The 18171-nt window shown below is 42.6% G+C and overlaps 1 protein-coding gene across 5 annotated transcripts in view; it reads left to right on the top strand.

Annotated features, from left to right (window-relative positions):
• Positions 1-18171, top strand: part of LOC102301822 (arginyl-tRNA--protein transferase 1) — a 51451-nt gene that overhangs the window by 18720 nt on the left and 14560 nt on the right. For all 5 annotated transcript variants that reach the window (XM_005927123.3, XM_042222853.1, XM_005927125.3 and 2 more), the window contains 3 exons: positions 1613-1645; positions 6925-7106; positions 10567-10666. In XM_005927123.3, coding sequence (XP_005927185.1) covers positions 1613-1645; positions 6925-7106; positions 10567-10666 — 315 coding nt within the window. The remainder of the gene's footprint in view (positions 1-1612; positions 1646-6924; positions 7107-10566; positions 10667-18171) is intronic.

Raw genomic sequence — 18171 nt, 5'->3', positions numbered from 1 at the left:
TTTGTTGTTTTGAGTGCTTTATGCTTAAGTCTTTTCTTTTGTTGCAATCCTTCGTTTTAAAGTTTTTGCTTATTTTTACAACTTAAATTTCTTATGGATGTCGTCATTTTTCTGATGAGAATCCTGTTTAAGTGAGGGAGTTTAAAAGATGGTAAAAATGGTTGTTGGTGTCAGTCAAAGGTATGGTGGAAATGACGGATGACAGTTCATCATCCTTTCGCTGCGCTCTGCCAAAAACATCTCCCGTGCTGGTGACACTGCATTAGTGTCACCAGCACTGTGGCAGATGCAGGAGGAAACGCACACTCTGTTGGATGAGCTCAGGCTGCTGGCTGGGTTTGCGAGGTGCACTAAAGCCAGCACTGCCCCACCTAGTGAACCATGCCTTGAGCAGTCATTACGATTACTAGCTTTACTGCTGTGCACATACTCAGTCACTTACTCACAAGCAGAGCATGTTGGTGCGTTTCTGAGAAATTCTGGCAACTCCTAGAGAACCTACGTGTTAATAATAAGCAAAGACAGATAATCTGTCTCTAAATGGCCAACACAGCCTTCAGTCAGTCTAGATGCTATAAAAAACAAAATAAGTAGTCTCATTTCATTGTCAGCAACTTTGATGGAAATAAAATTGCAAGTGCTAATTTTTATTGGCTTTTGTTTACACAGTTATTCTTCAGGACATAATATAAAGAATTAGATTACTTTGATATATGAGTTAGTCATAATGACAAAATACAATATTTTCAGCACAAATCAGATGGACTGAAAATTAGTATCACCGTTTAACAAGCGTTCAAGCCCTAGCTGGTTGGATAGAATCAGAAGCAACACAAAATAATTATCAATGGAAATGCATTTGCTGGCGGATAAGGGTCATCGTGCAATACAGTGTGTATCGTTGTTTATGGAATCACATCTGGACCCTCACTGTCCGTGTTTACAATACTTTGGTGCTGATATAGATCTATGTTCTGCTCCTCAAACAGTGGACCCCAAGGTAAACATATCTGCAAACGAATGACACAGCTGGATTGTAGCATGTCTTTGTAAAATATGAGGGTCTGTACATAACACAAGGGTCTGTGTTATGTGCTCATTGAGTAAACTTAAATCTGTCAGTCACCACTTTGGCGTTCTGGTTGTCATTACAAAACGGTTTTGGACCTAAACATGGACACCGCTCTCAACCCCATTGCTAAAAATGAACTCCAGGAAATGGTAGAGAGAATGGAAGAAAAATGACATATTTTCCACCCCCACCCCAGTAATCAATATCTGGTGTGGTGTTTTAAATGAGAGAGAAACTATTTTGACATTGGGAGCACTGCTTATTTTTGCTGTCACGGTGTCCTCCCTGTAGTGCGAGCTGCAGTTGATAGGGTAAATGTTTTCATTTGTATAAATACAGTTTTCCTTTTAATTCCCCGTAGTGAATGGAGGGCTTCATTTGAAATGTGACACCTGAGTAGAAAGAAAACAGGGAGGGATAAGTTATATAGAACAGCAAAGGAGACGTGTATGGTTTTCATTTATACCTTTTTCAAAAGAGCTGCTGACCCAGAGAGCTAACTGTTTTTCTCTCTGTCCCCCCCTCTGCTTTCCTCCACAGTTCAAGAGATTTCTCTGTGATTCACCGTTAGAGGTATGTATTTCCTTTGGCCTGTTGACAGTTTAATAACCCCCTGCTTTTAAATGTCTCTGTTCATCCAAATGTGTTACCTGGAATGATTTGCCCCAACCAGTAGAGGGTCTTCCTGAAATTACTGTCATGGAGATTATGATAATGACTTGAAAAACGCCTGGGGTTTCGGTTTTTAGTTCCTCATCACATTCACTCAAAAGAAAGAAAATCTAAACTAGTTGCCCTTTTTCAGCACATACCAACCCTCTACCTTTGGTCTGCCTCTTAGAGAGCCCTCCAGCTGGATTGAGTGGAGCTGAGGGATTTGGGAAGGGGGTTTTGTTTCATATCGGAGGGGTTTTAATTTAGCCCTGTGTTAGTGAAAGGGGGTGCCGAAGGAGGAAAATGGTAAATGTGGTGTCCAGATTGCAACTGTGTTGAACATAAGGTCTTCAGAGCAGTCCTTCCCTCTGGCTTTGACGGGATAGAACATACCACATTTATACCACTGCCCATTACTTTGCGTGGCGTGGTACAAATTACAGGTTGATGAGGAGATTGTGTGGGCCCACTTTAACAAGAAGCAATTATTCAGGCACCATTAGAAATTTAATGGCAGCTTCTGGTGCATTAATTAGTGAAATCTTGCTCGTAATCTGTTTACTGTGTAAATTTTTAGATGCTTTAATCTGTATACAGAAGGATCTGGAAGAGCATTGGTGGTTAATCTGGTGGTGTTTGCTGTGAGGTGCAAGTTTGCAGTAAGGCATCACTGAGCACTTGTCAGGCCTGTTGAGCTGCAGGCTTCAGAAATACCACTGGACCTCTTGGGTCAGGACAATTACACCAACAATTAGACCCAGGATGGGTACTTATAACAGCCACTTTAATGGGATTGAGGTCCAGAGCACACGCAGACTGACTGACACAAACGCAGTCACTCTCTTTTGCCCCGTGGGCCCCCTCAGGTCTCCGCTAATGAACATCATTAGTGTTTATAGGAAACAAGCTTTTATCACCTCGTCAAGGCTGGAGGCCAGGCAGCTGAATTACACAGTTCTGCACACATGTGCACACCAAAACTGTGCCACACTACCTCGCATATTTTCCTGCCTTCAGTGTCCCCTCCTCTCTGCCGGTTGAGGAGGCCATCTCTTTTCATTCGGCGTCCTCTCATGCAACTTGTTTTTCTTTCCTTCTTTCATCCTCTCATCTCAGTCTCCCCTGTCTCTCTCCAAACGCTCTCCATTTCAGAATTATTATACATGGATTTCTGCTGTAGCTCTGCGTGTTGGCCTCCATCTGTGTCCAATCAGAGTGCTATTAAAATACACAGACACTCACCACATGGACCAGCAAACTCTGTGGTTCATCAGCTCACATATACGCCTGCATTTTTAAAAATGTATGAGAAATGCATACTTCCAAATTGTAATTGGGACACAGGTAGTCTAATTGTTTCATTTCACCAAAACTGTAGAGGATTCATGCCGAAACTAAGTGGCAGTTAACAGAGTATGCCAGAATTTTTCAGATGCTTTTACATACAAATGCAGACATGTAAACACACTGGTTCTGCCTGTCTCCAAACATGATGAGCACTTCAGTGCAGGAGAAACACAAGGTGTTATGGGTTTTGTGGGATTCGTCTCCTCATTCAGTTTTCCTTTTATGAATAAACAACCTACACAGTAACAGGGGTGCAGGACTGTGGCTTTCAGTCTTTTCTTCTGTAGTTTGGTCATCTCTGTCTTTCCCTTCTTAGCATTTTGTCAGAATTTTATTTACTATGTAAAGAAATGCAGACTTTTCCAAAAGACTTTGATCACTATGTGGAATATACCAAAAAAAGAATGTGAAAAATAATTTTAACCTTATTCTTTTTGATCGTAAATTTTTACAAAGAGGCATTGTCAAATGTTGGAACACAGAAATTGATTGAATTATGAAAAAAACGTGATCATAGTGAGTTTTGATGCCAGGAACCCATTTCCAGAAAGGTGGGACTGCAAAAGGTGTGTAATGGTCAAACCAAATCAAAAACAGACAAAAATAATATGTAAACAAAAGCACAGAGTTTAACTTAACATGACTCAGTAAAAACAGGTTCCAGAGAACTGCTTTAAAATAAGTAAGGTCTTTCTTGAAAAAGATGGCTGGATTGCAGCATCCACTGTATGGACAAAAGTACTGGACCACCTTCACCTAACACCTACAGGAGCTGCTTGGCCTTGGAAAACCACACCATGAAGCTCCCGACAGTTTTTGCGTTGATGTTGCTGTCAGAAGAGGTTTGGAACTCAAGACTTGACTTTTGTGCACTGTTCATCTCAGCACTCGGTGACCCCCCCCTCTGTAACTTTACATGGTCTGACTCTTGAGTTGCTCCCAAATGCTTCCACTTACAGTTGATTAGTTTATTGTGAAATATCTAGAAAGGGAGAGATTTCACAAACAGACCCGTTGGAACAGCGGCCTCCTACTGCAGCACCCTGCTCGAATTTAGCGAACACTTTGAAACTACAAAGGCAGACTGCCGGACTGAGAAATGCAACAAAAACATCTGAACTGAAAGACTAAGAGGTTCCCTTTTAGAGTGTATTGCCCCATAATCATTACATTATCACTTAGCATTAATGGTGCTTTCACAGGTGTGCAAGTTACCTGTGCTTTGTGCGCCATCACGGATGCTGTCGTATATGTTGCTTTCAAGCGAGGTGGTCCCTAACCGCATGCAGCATCCATGAATTTAGTTCAGTGAGGGTCGTATTTCTGGATCTCGTTGATGTGTTTTGTTTTGTTTTGTTTTTTCTTTGCAAAAATAGAATATTGTGCATTTAGCAACAAACTGTTAAGTTGTCATTGGAAGTGCTGCTGAGCCAGTGTTGGGATTTCCTCTGCAGTATTGTCTGTTTTTTAATGCACTTTTATCGGTGGATCTTTTCTCTGACCAATTTCTTAATAATATTACTCATTACTTCACACACATCTCAGAATAGTCTGCAAAACGTCTCATTGTAGGTGGCGTTATCATCCAAATTTCTGGAATTTTGCATTGTAAAACAGTATTTTTAAATTCCTGAGCTACTTGCCCACGCAGCCTTTTACAGAGTAGTGAAACTCTCCACATCTTTACTTCTGAGTGCCTCAGCCTCTCTAGGATACTTTTTTTTTTTGAACACCAAATTTACTTATTAAACTTTTAGTTGTGATGTGTCCCTGTTCTACCACTTGGTTTTACAGTCATAAAACTTTTTCTCTATTTCTTTTAACCTGAACTAACCTTTTAAACGTGTTGCTTATGCTAAATTAAAACTTTGCATATATTTATGTTTATCTTTGCACAATTTACAGTGAAATATAAGACAATCATTGTCATATTCATTTCTGTTCACATCATCTGTCTTTATTTTAGGTTTCTTCCTTAAAGCTAACTTAACCATTCAAGTCTGAGATAAAGTGTCTATAAAGGGAATATAAGCTCATTTTTGTCCTTGAAGGGTTCACAAAATCCAATTATTCTAATTCAGCAGAAGTTTAACAAAATGTCTCCCTGAGCAGGTTGAAATAAACACGGTATACCACCTCATGGCTTTATCAAGCGTGCTACACACACAGCCCTGTATTTAGGCCATATGTGAGTGATTTGGGGCTGCTGGGAAGCTCTGGGGTGGTTAGAAGTGTTCCAGGGAATGTTTAGATTGTTGTCACAGTTGCAAGGACACAACCATTAAGCTGTCGTTTGAGGTGATGCACAGGTCAGTCTGACAAGATCAGGCTTGAGCGCGGTACGAGCTTATAAACAAACACACTCTCATACACACACTCAGGCAGCCATTGCAACTCTTGCATGAGCACTCACATTCATAATAGCGCTCAAGTGTGTATGCTGAACGTGCGTTACGAAAAATCATCTTGTGCTCTTTCCTTTTGACAAAGCCTCTGGTGTTTTAGTGATAAATGGCGCTAAAACATCAGACCAACAGTTTCCCCCAGCTATGGATACACACACACACTTTTAAATCCGCTCAGCTGTTGCATCAGGCAGTGCTTTATCGAGTTGCGGTCATTGTTGTCCTCCACCATCGCCATCTGACTGTTTGCCAAAAATGTTCATTTTTATTCTTAAATCATCTGTCGGTCGCAGCTAAAGCTCAATAAAACCTCATAATCTACATCTAACGTCATGTGGCCTCTGTTATGGAGCTGTTAGGAAAGGATAATTAAATTACCTTTCCACGCGTGCGTGCACACGCACACGCACACACAAAAATGACCTCTGGTATTGATTGTGTCAGGCAGTTAATTACACCTGGGTACCCAAAGGCCTGACCTAAAGGGATATAACTTTTATTACCAGTTCTTCTTAAGAAAACTGTCAGTCTGCTGGGGTCACAGAGCTGCAGGGAGGTGTGGGAGTGGGTGAGAGATTCTATTTGGTCAGGTTTAACTTGGTCAGAGCGCAGGCCCAGTGGCGCACTGGATTAGTGATCTAGCTCTCTGTGTTGTGATAACTAGCAGCGTCTGTGCTTCTTAACTGCGTCCAGATGAAGGCTGGAGAAGGAGACGGATCCTGTTACTAGTACGCTGAAGAAAGACACATACACAAACATAAACCAATACCCTTGCTTAATGACTTTTAACCCCAAACCCCAAGCCTCTAGATTTAAGCCTCTGGGATAAAAGAAGTCAGCTGACTTGATTGAAAAACCCAGCATGCAGTAACCCTGTGAGAAACGCAACGTGTTACAAAAACTTAACAGTTTCATTAATGGAGGGAGGCCCGGGCGCATGGGTGCTCACTTACACCCGCATTCTTTCGTGCCGCAGGGGGAGTGCAGACGCAGACATATATAGGAGGAAAGCTTGGCAACACTCCACTACCGCCTGGTGAAATGGATTTTGCTCATGCAGGGTCTTTTTATTAAAATCCTCTCCCGGAGTGTTTCTGTGGCCAGTGCCCCCCCCCCCCAACAGCCCAACTCTGCTCCTGCTTTCACTCCACATTTGGGAGCCATTAGCAGGCCGAACGTGAGGCTACTGTACACCCCCACACATAATGCGTGAGGCCTGGCAGGGAGAAGCACGGTCTGTAATACAACATCATACAGGTGTGAGTGTGCAGAAAAGAAAGTGGATCAGTGCAAGAAAGTAAACGAGCGCTATTAAATACCACATTCTCGTTCCTCTGTGATTTATATATTTTTACATGCAAACTATACTGTGCACTAGAGTACTGCTATTGTTCTGACCAGTGACTATTTTCTCTTAAACTTTTCACTCTGTTTGCTTTCCCCCAGGCAGAATATGCTCCAGATGGGCCTGAGGTGGGCTACGGCTCCTTCCACCAGCAGTACTGGCTGGATGGACGTATTGTGGCAGTGGGGGTGATTGATATCCTGCCTACCTGTGTGTCCTCCGTCTATTTGTACTACCATCCCGACTTTAACTCACTGTCTCTGGGCTCCTACTCTGCTCTCAGGTTTGTTGTCAGCACTCGAACACAATGTGCTTGCTGTTTACGTGAAAAACTGCTGTGAAGACAGAAGTAAGCCACTGGGACATGATGCCAGTGGTGTTTTTAAAGGGCTTGGCGTAATAAAACCTCACCGGTGCGCACATTACTCACGGCAGCACCATAGAGTGCGTTACAGTTGGTCTTAAACGACCACAGCAATGATTACGAAATGCAACATGCAGCTCCTTTTAAGAAAGAAGTTGCTTTGTCTCTTATTCCTTTCATTCTTTCTTCCCTAATGTCTTTGTTCTGTCTTTGATGCTTTCTCACTTTCCTGCCTCTCATGTTTGCCCTCCTCTTAACCTCTCTCTCTCCCCCTGACTCTTGGTCTATTTGGCTCCTCCCACATTTTATCTTTAGAACTGTATACTATAAGTGCCACAGTACTCTAGGTCAGGGAAAAATACCTCTTTCTTCACACTTGATTGGTTGAGGCAGTGCTCTGTTTTGCGGTTCAGCTGATGACAGTTCTCTCTCCCAGGTTGAAATAAGAGAACTCACGCATACTCTATAGGTGCACATATCTGGCGTTTCCTGTTAAAATGTAACCCAGTAATGCGAGAAAGGCTTTTAAAAATTTCTCTGCACATATGCGAGGGACCGGGTGATCTTCGCTTTAAAGTTGGTGTGCACAGGTGTTAAAATGGGAGTTGTGAGCGTTTATGTGCAGTCTCGCACAGGATCAGGCTTTTCTCATATAGAGGAAACACCTCGGTCATCCTAAGCACACAGCCCACCCCTCCATCACTTATTATTGTAAGAGTCTGACTCAAAGAGTAACACAGAGTGCTCGACGTGTGGAGGAGGCCTTGGAGAAGGAAGCCAGCGGGACTGAAATCCTCCCACGTGTTTACAGACACCAGAGAACGGTCTTTGATCAGGTCTTGGACACTCCCTAGTCTGCTTGGACTGGCTGACTCTGTTCAAAACTTGCTGTACAGAATGCATGTGGCCCTCTCACCCCCTCTCTGGTCTTGTGATACATATATTCATTACATTAAATGGCATTCCTACAGCAGGCCCAGTTGGATTGGAAACTTAACTTTTCAGCCGCAATCAAGTTCATTCTAGTGTTTTAAAAAAAATGTTGGTAATTTTCCTTTCTTTTTCTATTTTTTTAGTAACAAGAGTTCATGGAAAGTTCTGGAATTTTACACCATTACCTCTTTGGGAGTCCTGATTTGTGTATTTACTCACTTATCATTTTACAAATCACGTGTAGCGTTTAGATAATGTCAGAGCTGAAATAATATACGCCTGGACGTCAGGCAATACAACAATACTGAAACAAGTACAGCACTGTGCGCGCTATTTAGCTGTGTTAGTATGCTTGTATGTGCGATTCAGCAGGAGAAACAGGAGAGGGAGATGTTGAGAAATTTCTCATAAGAGTGCTGCTCCTTCTTCCACAGGCCCCCGAGGATAGAAGGAAGAGGGGAAGAAAAGAGGCGCATAATGAGGTGCCTGAAGCACTGTGTACAGGGAACACAGCTGGTGTTAAACGTGGATCTCTCTTACGAGGATGTCCTGATTATGTTGTCGTCAATGATCTCAAACCAAAATATACTGTATTTCTTAATCAGGCTTAATCTGATTCAGTGTTTATATTTTTCTGTAAACAGTCTTGTAGTTGAATGCGCACATAGCCTATGAAAAGTAAAAATAAAAAAAATAATTCTAGATAACTAAAATGTCCACTTTTAAAATACTTAAACATAATATGTTTGCAGTATTTTGCAACAAAATTGCAAAAATTGCCATTTGAGTCCAATCAACATGGACTCGAATGGCAAAAATTCCTGCAGTGGCCCCAGTTTTAACCACATATATATTATATAGATTACTCATAAATGCTGACACAATAAATTAAGTATCTGTGTGCTTCCCATCACTAGAAGCTCAACACAGTTCTTGTAAGATTAGGTAACGAAATGTTTCCACGTGCATGCAAAGCTGCAAAAAGCATCTCATAGCATGCATTATTATGAACCGTGTGCTTGCGTATGCACATCAGTATGAGGGAAGCTGTGCAGGAGCAGAGGGCTTGATAATTGGCTTGTGCTGGAGTGTCAGATGGCTGAAGAGGGGATAATGGCGGACTCAAGCTGCTGCCATGGGGGTGGAGGTGGGGGGTGTGAAGGCCTCAAGTGAAGGGGGCCTATGGCTTTTTGTGAATGGGCCCCTCGCCTCTCTTGACCCCCCCTTCTTCCCTGATTCAGGCCTGCCGGGCCCTTTTGTGGTGAGGGGATGGGAACCCAGGAACCTGGCAGCAAGCGGGTGACCTTCTAGCACCTCTCTCTTGCTGCCTCTCTTCTCCGTCCCTTTCTCTTTCTTGACCCTCCTCTTTTATATTCTCCTCCTGTTCCCTCTCTCTCCCCCTGTCTCCCCCCCACCTCCCTTGCTTGGCTTGCTTTGTCCCATGTCTTATTTTTCAGTGCATCTATTTTATTTTAAGGCCTCTTTCTCTGTCTGTTAAGTCTTGTAAGAATGGGAATTCTCCTACTTCATTTAAGCGGGTGAAACACAGAAGTGGAAGGAAGAGTGAAACAAAAAGGATAGGGGGGGGAAAGAGGAGCTGGAATTTAGTTATGGAATAGCGAAGGAAACGGCCGAGAGAAAGGAGAAAATAGGCTTTCAGTAAAAGGATGCAATTAAGGAAGAAGCTATTGGGGAAAAATAAAGCAGGCGAGACATTTACTGTATTTGGAGAAGGTGTATAAATCCTCCACGTTCTAAATCTTTATTTTACACACTCTCTTCCTCCTTTTTCAGCACCTTCTTCTCTGCTTCAGGGCTCAGGGCTGATAGAGAGAAGGCAATTGTTTTTGTGTAATGACATGAAACCAAAAAGAAGGTGGAAAAAAAAAAACCTGCCTTTTTGAGTGTGGGTGTTTACTTCCTCAGCTTAGGCACTGCTCTAGACATAGCAGCAAGTGCCATTTATATGCTGCTGATGGACTAACTTGTAAGTGAAAACACATTTTAAGTTAGTTGGTGTATTTTTTAATGTATCAATTTGAATGTTTTATTAATTCCTTTATTGTTGCTTTGTTATTAAAAATTGATACTTTTCTGATGCAGCATCCCTGCATATGCAGTTAAAACTGTGCGAAACTCCGAATCAGCTCATCAGGGTTCATATTTTTCAGAAGAGTAAACACTGCAGTAAATAATCGAATTAACCTGACAATAAAATAACTGTGTAAATTGCAACCATGATTTTTCTACATGGGAAATTGAAATTGGTGCCCTGTGGTGCACAAACTCCAGCTATGAGGAAAGTGATGTCGGATCGAGCCATCTTTTTAAGACGCAGTGACACTGTATGCTGCTTGAATACAGTATGTGATGTTTCAAAAAGCATGAAGCCTTTTCCTTACACTTAGCTCTCTGACAAGGTGCATTTGTGTGTTTCCTGCCACAGGGAGATCGCTTTTACCAAGCAGCTGCAGAAACAGTCTCCCAAGCTGTCCTACTACTACCTGGGCTTTTACATTCACTCCTGCCCCAAGATGCGGTATAAGGTACGCATTATCTCACACGTAGAACACATTTATCATGGTTATCACACTTTATATTGACTATATATTTGAATTTCAGCACTGGGGTCCTACGTTGTTGAGGTTTTGTAAACTGGAATTCACATATCAATGACTTTAAGTGTTTTATACTCTGATATAAATGCTTTTATATTTTAACATTTTGGCACAACAGCAAGAGGCCTGGTATGCTGGAGATTTGCCATCTTGTAATTCAAATGTACCTCTTTGCTCTCCTTTCTTGGGCCTTTTAGATCTCAGATCAGATCTCTGTTCTATACTCTTTCAGTTTCTCTCTTGCCCATCATGTCTCAGGCCAGTGACCAACATGCTGTAATGTCTTTTGTTTGTAAAATACCAATATTAAGTACTAATATAGTTTTTCTTTTGCTGCGTAATATTTATAGCTTTATAATATAATCACAAAGGGCCCTGTAGATCTCTTTATATAAAATCCCAGCACCTGCCTTAATTAACATTACAGTCTAAATTACAATTTGGAATTCATTCACCAGAAGTTTATCTGGATTAGCAACATTTATCAGTGATGGTTTGAGTATAACACAAGCATGAGTATATACTCAAATGCTCCTGTTAAAATTTATTCATACACAGTCAGTATATTTGATGGAGTGAATAGAGCATGTGAGGGAAACAAAGTGATGGTGAGGACATCCAGGGAAGTAAGAGAGGATGAGGCTGCTGAAGACATTAAAGGTTTAGCGAGAGGTTACACTGGTGACAGCAGCCATAACTCAGCAGTGAGAAGAGTTCAGGACGCATCCACAGAAATCTGCATATACACTGCAGTTTACCTGCTGTAGAAACTGACACAAATAATAAATGTGGATACACAGAGGAGCCAGGACTCACAAACATAACCCCGGTTCACACCAGAAACCACTGAAATATCTATAGCTTAGGAGGATGATGAAAGAAAGGAGTCTTTCCAAGTGCTTTAGTTTAGCTAAGTTTTTCCCCATTCTTTTTCTCATTCATCTGCTAATTCCTCTATTTCACTGTCATTTCATTCAGATGTTCCCAGAGCTTGTTCTTGCCCATGGGAGACTGATGTCTTGTTGGGGATTATGGCAACGTGCCACATCTTTTTATCCATTTACATCTTGCTTTGGATAGTGCTTTGTCCAAATTCTCAGTTTGGGACTCTGTATATGGAACACATGAGTGTGTTTGCTCTGTGTGTGTGTGTGTGTGTGTGTGTGTGTGCCTGTGTGTTGAATCTTGATCGCAGTGTTTGTCTGTGAACTCTGTTACCACAGCACCTAACTCCTCCTGGCTCTGGTATTTACTACCCCCAGCCCCCCATATCTGCTCTTGTGTGTTTGCCTCTGCAGCGTGTTGTTCACAAACTCCCCACTCGGCCCTATTTTACCCTTGGGGAGGAACACAGAACGAGGGTGAGAAGGTTGCCCGGTTCCCACCTTTGGGCTTTCCCGATCCCACAGGAACACAGACACATTCAAATGTACTCTGAGCACATGCACGCTGTCTTGTGTTGTCTGATTTGCATATGAGCCTCAGTAATTCAATAATGCACAGAGATGCTGTGGAATTGTCACTTAGATGGGGCAGTGTCTACGCTGTTTTTGTGTTGAAGGTTTACTGGTTTCTGGATCTCAGCGCTGCCTCTCGGCTTCTTTGAAGAAAAACACACCAGCTCCTGAACTGTGCTGGACACCACTCACACCCCATGAACACAACTTCCTCTCTCTATTTTGCACACCTTTCCCTCCCTTCTTTTCATCCTTGCCACTTTTTCTAGAAAGCCTCTGTTCCCATTACTTACTGTGACTTTTCCTTTAGTTTTTCTGCCCCTCCATTTGGGCCTTTGTCATGTTTTATGCTGAGTTGTTGTTTTTCACACCCAGAATCTGAGCTTTTTGAGGTGATATATGATTAATGTTTGTTTGTTTGTTTGTTTGTTTTTTACTATGTACCGAATAATCTAAGAGATCTAAGCATTTCCCATTTCCACCTTGAGTACTGTCTGCATGTGGTAATGATGACATAATCAGAGTGTTAGTGCAAGCATAAAAGGCTCTACTAAGGCAGGTCACTGAGACGAGTGTTAAAATATTGTAAAACCAGTTTCTTCTGTATTAAATTTCACACTTGTTGACGCCATACTCCCATTTTCCTGAGGAGTAGGACTGTATTGTTTATATTGCACTGTGAGAATTTTTTTTTTTTTTTTTTTTGCTGTATACTTTTACACAAGGGGCTGGAAACCTCGAATATCAAGAGACATTGTTTTTAAGCAAAAACATCTGTATGGATACTCAAAACATATTTGAGGCTCATATTAGACCATTGACATTATTAATAGTTGTAAGTAGTTTAAATCTTTTAACACATGTGACTATTTTGCAGGAAGCTATTTATTTAATTGATTCTTTGGTATTGCTATGAAAGACTAAAATTAGTTTAAAAATGTTATTTTTACCAAAAAACTGGAAAAGTTCCACCATTTTTCCTGCTTCAGAATGGGTCTTTGGAGGGTGATTACCCACCTAAGCACGAGTGGGCCACATATAGTTAAGGCAAAGATTTAGTAACAGTAACTCAGTCATCAAGGGTGTTTTTAAGCCACAGGGAGCCACTGAAGGCGGGCAGAAGAGCCCCATGTGGCTCTTTTTTTGTGATCTGTTAGCGATACCTGTCTTTTACCCTCATTCTTCATCACTCTAATGGACTTGGCTGTCAGGCTACAAACTTTACTGTTCTGCAGGTTTCAATTTTGCAGGAGAGTTTTTTAACCAGGTCACATCTCTGCAAAGGAAACGCTACATGCGAAATGGTTTGAAAACTCTTAACAGTGCCAGAGACTGGGCATGGTCCTGCAGAGTAGCCTTAAAGGGTCCTTGAAGACTTGGAGTCCAGCCAGGAACAGAGGGTTGCCTGGCCAGTGTCAGACCCTCTCCTTTGTTCTCAAAGCTGGGACTGAGTGTCCCACAGAGTCTTGCTGGTTTGGCTGGTGGGTTCAGGGTTTGACGTGACATCCTGCCCCTGGCTCCTGTCCCTGGTTCTTTGGCCCTGCATGGCCCTGTGATGTCAAGCTGTAGAGAGCAGAAGGTGAAGCTGTTGGAGGCTAAATGAGACCAAAGGTCTTGGCCCTTCTGCCACTGTTCTTCTTTCACAATGCTTCTCGTGTGTTAACACTAACATTCATTTGAATTATCTTGCTTTCACGGATTCCATCCAGTGTTGTCAGTGTGTCTGATGACAGGAGAGCAAAGTCACATTTGCTAACAAAAAAAAAACAAAAGACAAACTTGTCACTGGATGCATGCATTTTGCAGATTCTCACAGACAATATACAGCTTTTCCTAAGCACTTGAGTTTGACTGTGACCGTCCAATTATCTGCTAAAACCATAAATAAAATCCTTAATGTGCAAACCAGCTCAGGTTCTTCTTGCAGCGTTTTATTCCTTTCTCTTCAATCCAGCTTCAGCTGCTTGCAAGATTTCATTAACTTTCATTTGATATCTTTTCACTTTTTATTTTCGAGCTTCACCTGAACAAAGAGTCGATCCATTCTGCACTGTAGTGTTTTTTTTCCATTTTTCTTTTCCAGAAGTGCGTATATGCCCGAGCACTTGTCTGTGCAAGTTACTTTTGAGTACTGAATAAGCAGACTTTGATGATAACAAATGAAGCGCTCACCCACTTGGCTTAACCAATCTAGTACCTGGTCTTAACATTTCAAATGCTTTTCAAGTGTGGTGTACATGCTTATATACAGACACACACTCAGCCTTACAGAATACACACCCAGTTATACCCGCTTGGCGAGGGAACGAGAGAGTTGTATGAAGTGCCTCTTATTCTTGTTATTATTGTTCACAGTGAAAGAATGTCTCGCTCTGAGCCCAGGAAGCCATTAAATTTTCCACAGAGAACGAGAAAGAGTGTGAGTGAGTGAAAATAAGTGAAAAGAGGGAGGAAGAGGACAGATGGAGAGAAAGAAAGGAGTGACAAAATGTGTGCCAAATGAGAAAAGGAGGCGAGATGAAAAGCGTTATTCGTTTTCACGGCGGTACTTCACCGACTTTTAAAGAGCCCTTTCGCAGCAGCTGCACCTCTGTTTTCCTTTTCAAAGCCAGCTCCTCCTCAAACAAACAACAAACACTGTCAGAGAGACGGTCACTCCTACAGCAGCAGCCAGAAGTTTTTGGGTTTTTTTTTTTTTTTTTTTTTTTTTGGGGGGGGGTTTTCACATGACCAAAGCTTTTGAATTCAGTGGACCTGAAATAAATCCATCCAGGTGTCAGCCACTGTGTGCAAGAGTATGTCGGGATACGTGCAATGAACAAATTTGATGTTGGTTTCTGGGTGCAGCGTTTGCCTTAATCAGTGCGTGCCTGCAGGCTTTTCTGTCACCTGCTGCATCAGCTTAGCTTTCAGGACATCAATTAGACATGACAAAGTGACTCCCAGCTCTGGTATCAACACAGGAGCTCACTTTCACCTGCATACGAAAGGTTTGAAAAGCAGTACGCAGTCATCTGTTTTTAGGTTTTCATAGAAATCAAATCATAGAAATAGCTGTCCCCAACAAGTAAAAATGGAATAATCTGTATTAAGTCATTACAGAAGTGTATATTAATGTAAATCTCTCAAACACTCTCATCCCCTCTTCAGGTACGCAGTGGCAGGTTATGACATGCTAAAAGCCTCCAAGCGAGCCGCAGCTATCAGGACTCTGCATGTGTGTTATTTTCACTCAAGGGGCCCAATCAGACACTATGCTATGCGTACGTGTGTGACCTGACATTTTGTGTGACACTTGTTGAGCGTCTTGGTAGATTAAGAGTGACTGTGAGTGAACTTGAGGCATCTCAGGGTGGGTGTTTCCCTACAGTAGCCCTCATCCCACCCCCCCACCCTCCGGTGTGCGCGTGCTACAGTCCACGGCTTCGTTTTAAGGCAGCGTCAGATTTGTTGATGAGGGCATCACTTTCTTACGTATTCCTGTTTATTATTGTTGAGCTCCTGGCATAAACATTATCCCGCTTTGGTAGGTTTTGATGAGTAGCATTGAAACGGTTTACAGTGAACAACAGTGTTTATGTTGAACTGTCGTCTAATGCTGTAGGCCCAGAACAGCGCCATGCCCCCCTTTTTCTCTTTCTTTCATTCTTTTTGTTTCTGTCCTCCTTTCAACATTTCTTAACAAAAAAAGGAGGGGAAACAGCCGCCATGCTGGTCGGGATGAAAGATTGATAGAGAGTAAAGAGATCAGATTGAAGAAACTTTCAGCTGATTCCATTCAGATGAAAACATGGCAACACGTTTTTGCTCTTTTAGTCTAATGTTATTACAGGCAGAAGTGATATCTACTCTTGCAGTGGTGAGGTTCTCATTTCTCAAATTGTCATCTGTATGCGAATGTGCAGTAAGTCATGATGAGGTGGTATAAACTTACTGTTTGGCGCGGTGCGGCGTGGATTGGTCTTTCTCACGCATTTACTGTAATAGTTTTATGTGTTTAGCTCTCTCTTTCATGTCTGCCTGTGTTCTTTTTCTCAGAAGAAGCAATATTCTCTTGGTTCGTAAAAGCTGTTATTCTACTAAACCAGCAGCATTACCTTCCAGCAATCCTCAAGTTAAAAAAACCCCGTGCCCATCAAAATAAGATCAAATCCAACGGGGTCCATTTTCACCCTGTCTGTGAAGTTTATAAGCCAAAGCTTAGCCGTTTTGCTGCCTTCCACTTCTCCCCATTTTCCCCCGAATTTTATTTTATTTTATTTTTTTAAATTGGAGCCTTTCTGACAGAAACATTGTTGTTTGATTTAGCTTGACAGGAGACCACCAACAGCGCACCTCTCAGCAGAAACATTCGTTTAAAGTTTTGATAATTTCTCTTCTCTTTTATGCTTCATCCTCTCTCTTCTGTCCTGCCACACTTTGTGTTTTTAACAAATCGTTAACAGGTTAGAGCACGGGCTTGGTCCAGCCACTGCTTGGCACCCTAAGAAATGGTTTACAGTGAAAAACAGTGTTTATGTTGAACCGTCGCTGACAGTCTCTCACCCTCTCAGCGCTGACAGGGTGAGAGACTGAGGGAGCAGAGTTCAGGGAGGTTAGGTTAGAAGATTCAGTGTTACTGCTGGTGGAAGGACAGAGTTGGGAGAGGGCGGGTTGCAGAGAGAGTCTAAGCAAAGGGGAGGTCTGAAGGTCATAAGGGCAAAAATGAGAGTTTGGAGATGGTGTCATGCTGAGCAGATCCAGAGCCCTCTAGCTGCCAACCTGAGGTGTTTGCCTTACCATTAACTTCACCTCACCTCTATTTATTTTCAAAACCTGGTGCAGCTGCGCCGCTTTGTCTGAAAGTCTGTTTTTTGTTTGTTTTTTTTTCTTGGCAAGAGACCACATTCAGATCTTTGATAAGCCCTACTCGACAGAATGGGCTGCTTTCATAAATGCATTTAGAAACACAGACTTATAGTGTGGGCGGAGGCCTTGCAGTTAGAAATCTGAGGTGGGGTTTTAAGACGGAGATTAAGGGCTGCGGATCTGACTGCAAGTCGGTAACCTGTGGTCTGTGTCAGACATTCATAAGAGTTCGCCTGCCCGTAAAGACCCGAGAAGATGAAGAGATAAAAGTGCCCAGTCTGAGAGCTGATGCCCATAAAAGCGCTGCCATTGGTTCTCAGGGTTTGGTCGAAATGTGATCCTGTAAAAATATTTTTTCCTCATTAACCTGTCATCCGTGGAGCCGTGACGCACAAGCCAGGCAAAGGGAGCGCTGGGCCAGAATTGACTTGGGTGGAAGGGATTGGTGGGGGTTGTCCAGGGGCCCACAGGGGAGATTTACCAGCCTGGATGCTTTATTTGAAGGCCGTCCTGTGGTAATGTGTTGAGTAGGGTGAAGAGGCCTCGGCGGGCCCCTGAGTGTTTAAACAGCAGCAGTTGGCGTAAACCTCCCGTAATGCAGCCTCATTTCTCTGGGCCCTCACACACACACCTCAACAGGCACAAATGCATATGTAGGTCATGTGAAAGTATGATCGCATGGGCCACTATTCTAAAGCACGGCTTGTTTGGACATGTCTTTCAGTGGTGCTGTTCATTCAGCCTGCTTAGTTTTGTATGCTATTTTTCTAGCTGCGTGTGTGTTTCTGTGGGTCGTGCTGTTTATGTGTGTCCGTCAGCAGGTAGAGCTCCCCAGCCATGCTGCCTCCTCTGGGCACAATATATGCATGTCAACAGTCGGAGGACCACAGAGAGGGGTGTATTGTGAGGGCCGCATTTTGAGGGAGAGTAGAGTCGTTGTGGGTTTCAGGACCTCTGTTTATTGGTTTTTGAGTAAAATTGGTTGAGAGTGACCCTGGGTCAGAGTGCTGGCCTCTGCCAGGCTAGGTTAGGTTTGCCTGGCTTTGGGTCACACTGCTTCTTTGTACGTACTCCAAGTTCAGGCTTGTCCTGGGTGACGGCCAGCTGCAAAGAAATGTGACTTCTTGA

The sequence above is a fragment of the Haplochromis burtoni genome, unplaced genomic scaffold, assembly GCF_018398535.1.
Source record: "Haplochromis burtoni strain Fernald_Lab_line unplaced genomic scaffold, NCSU_Asbu1 Contig_96, whole genome shotgun sequence".
NCBI lineage: Eukaryota > Metazoa > Chordata > Actinopteri > Cichliformes > Cichlidae > Haplochromis > Haplochromis burtoni.
Note: the sequence above shows the minus strand (reverse complement) of the source record. Positions and strands in the feature narration are given on the sequence as shown.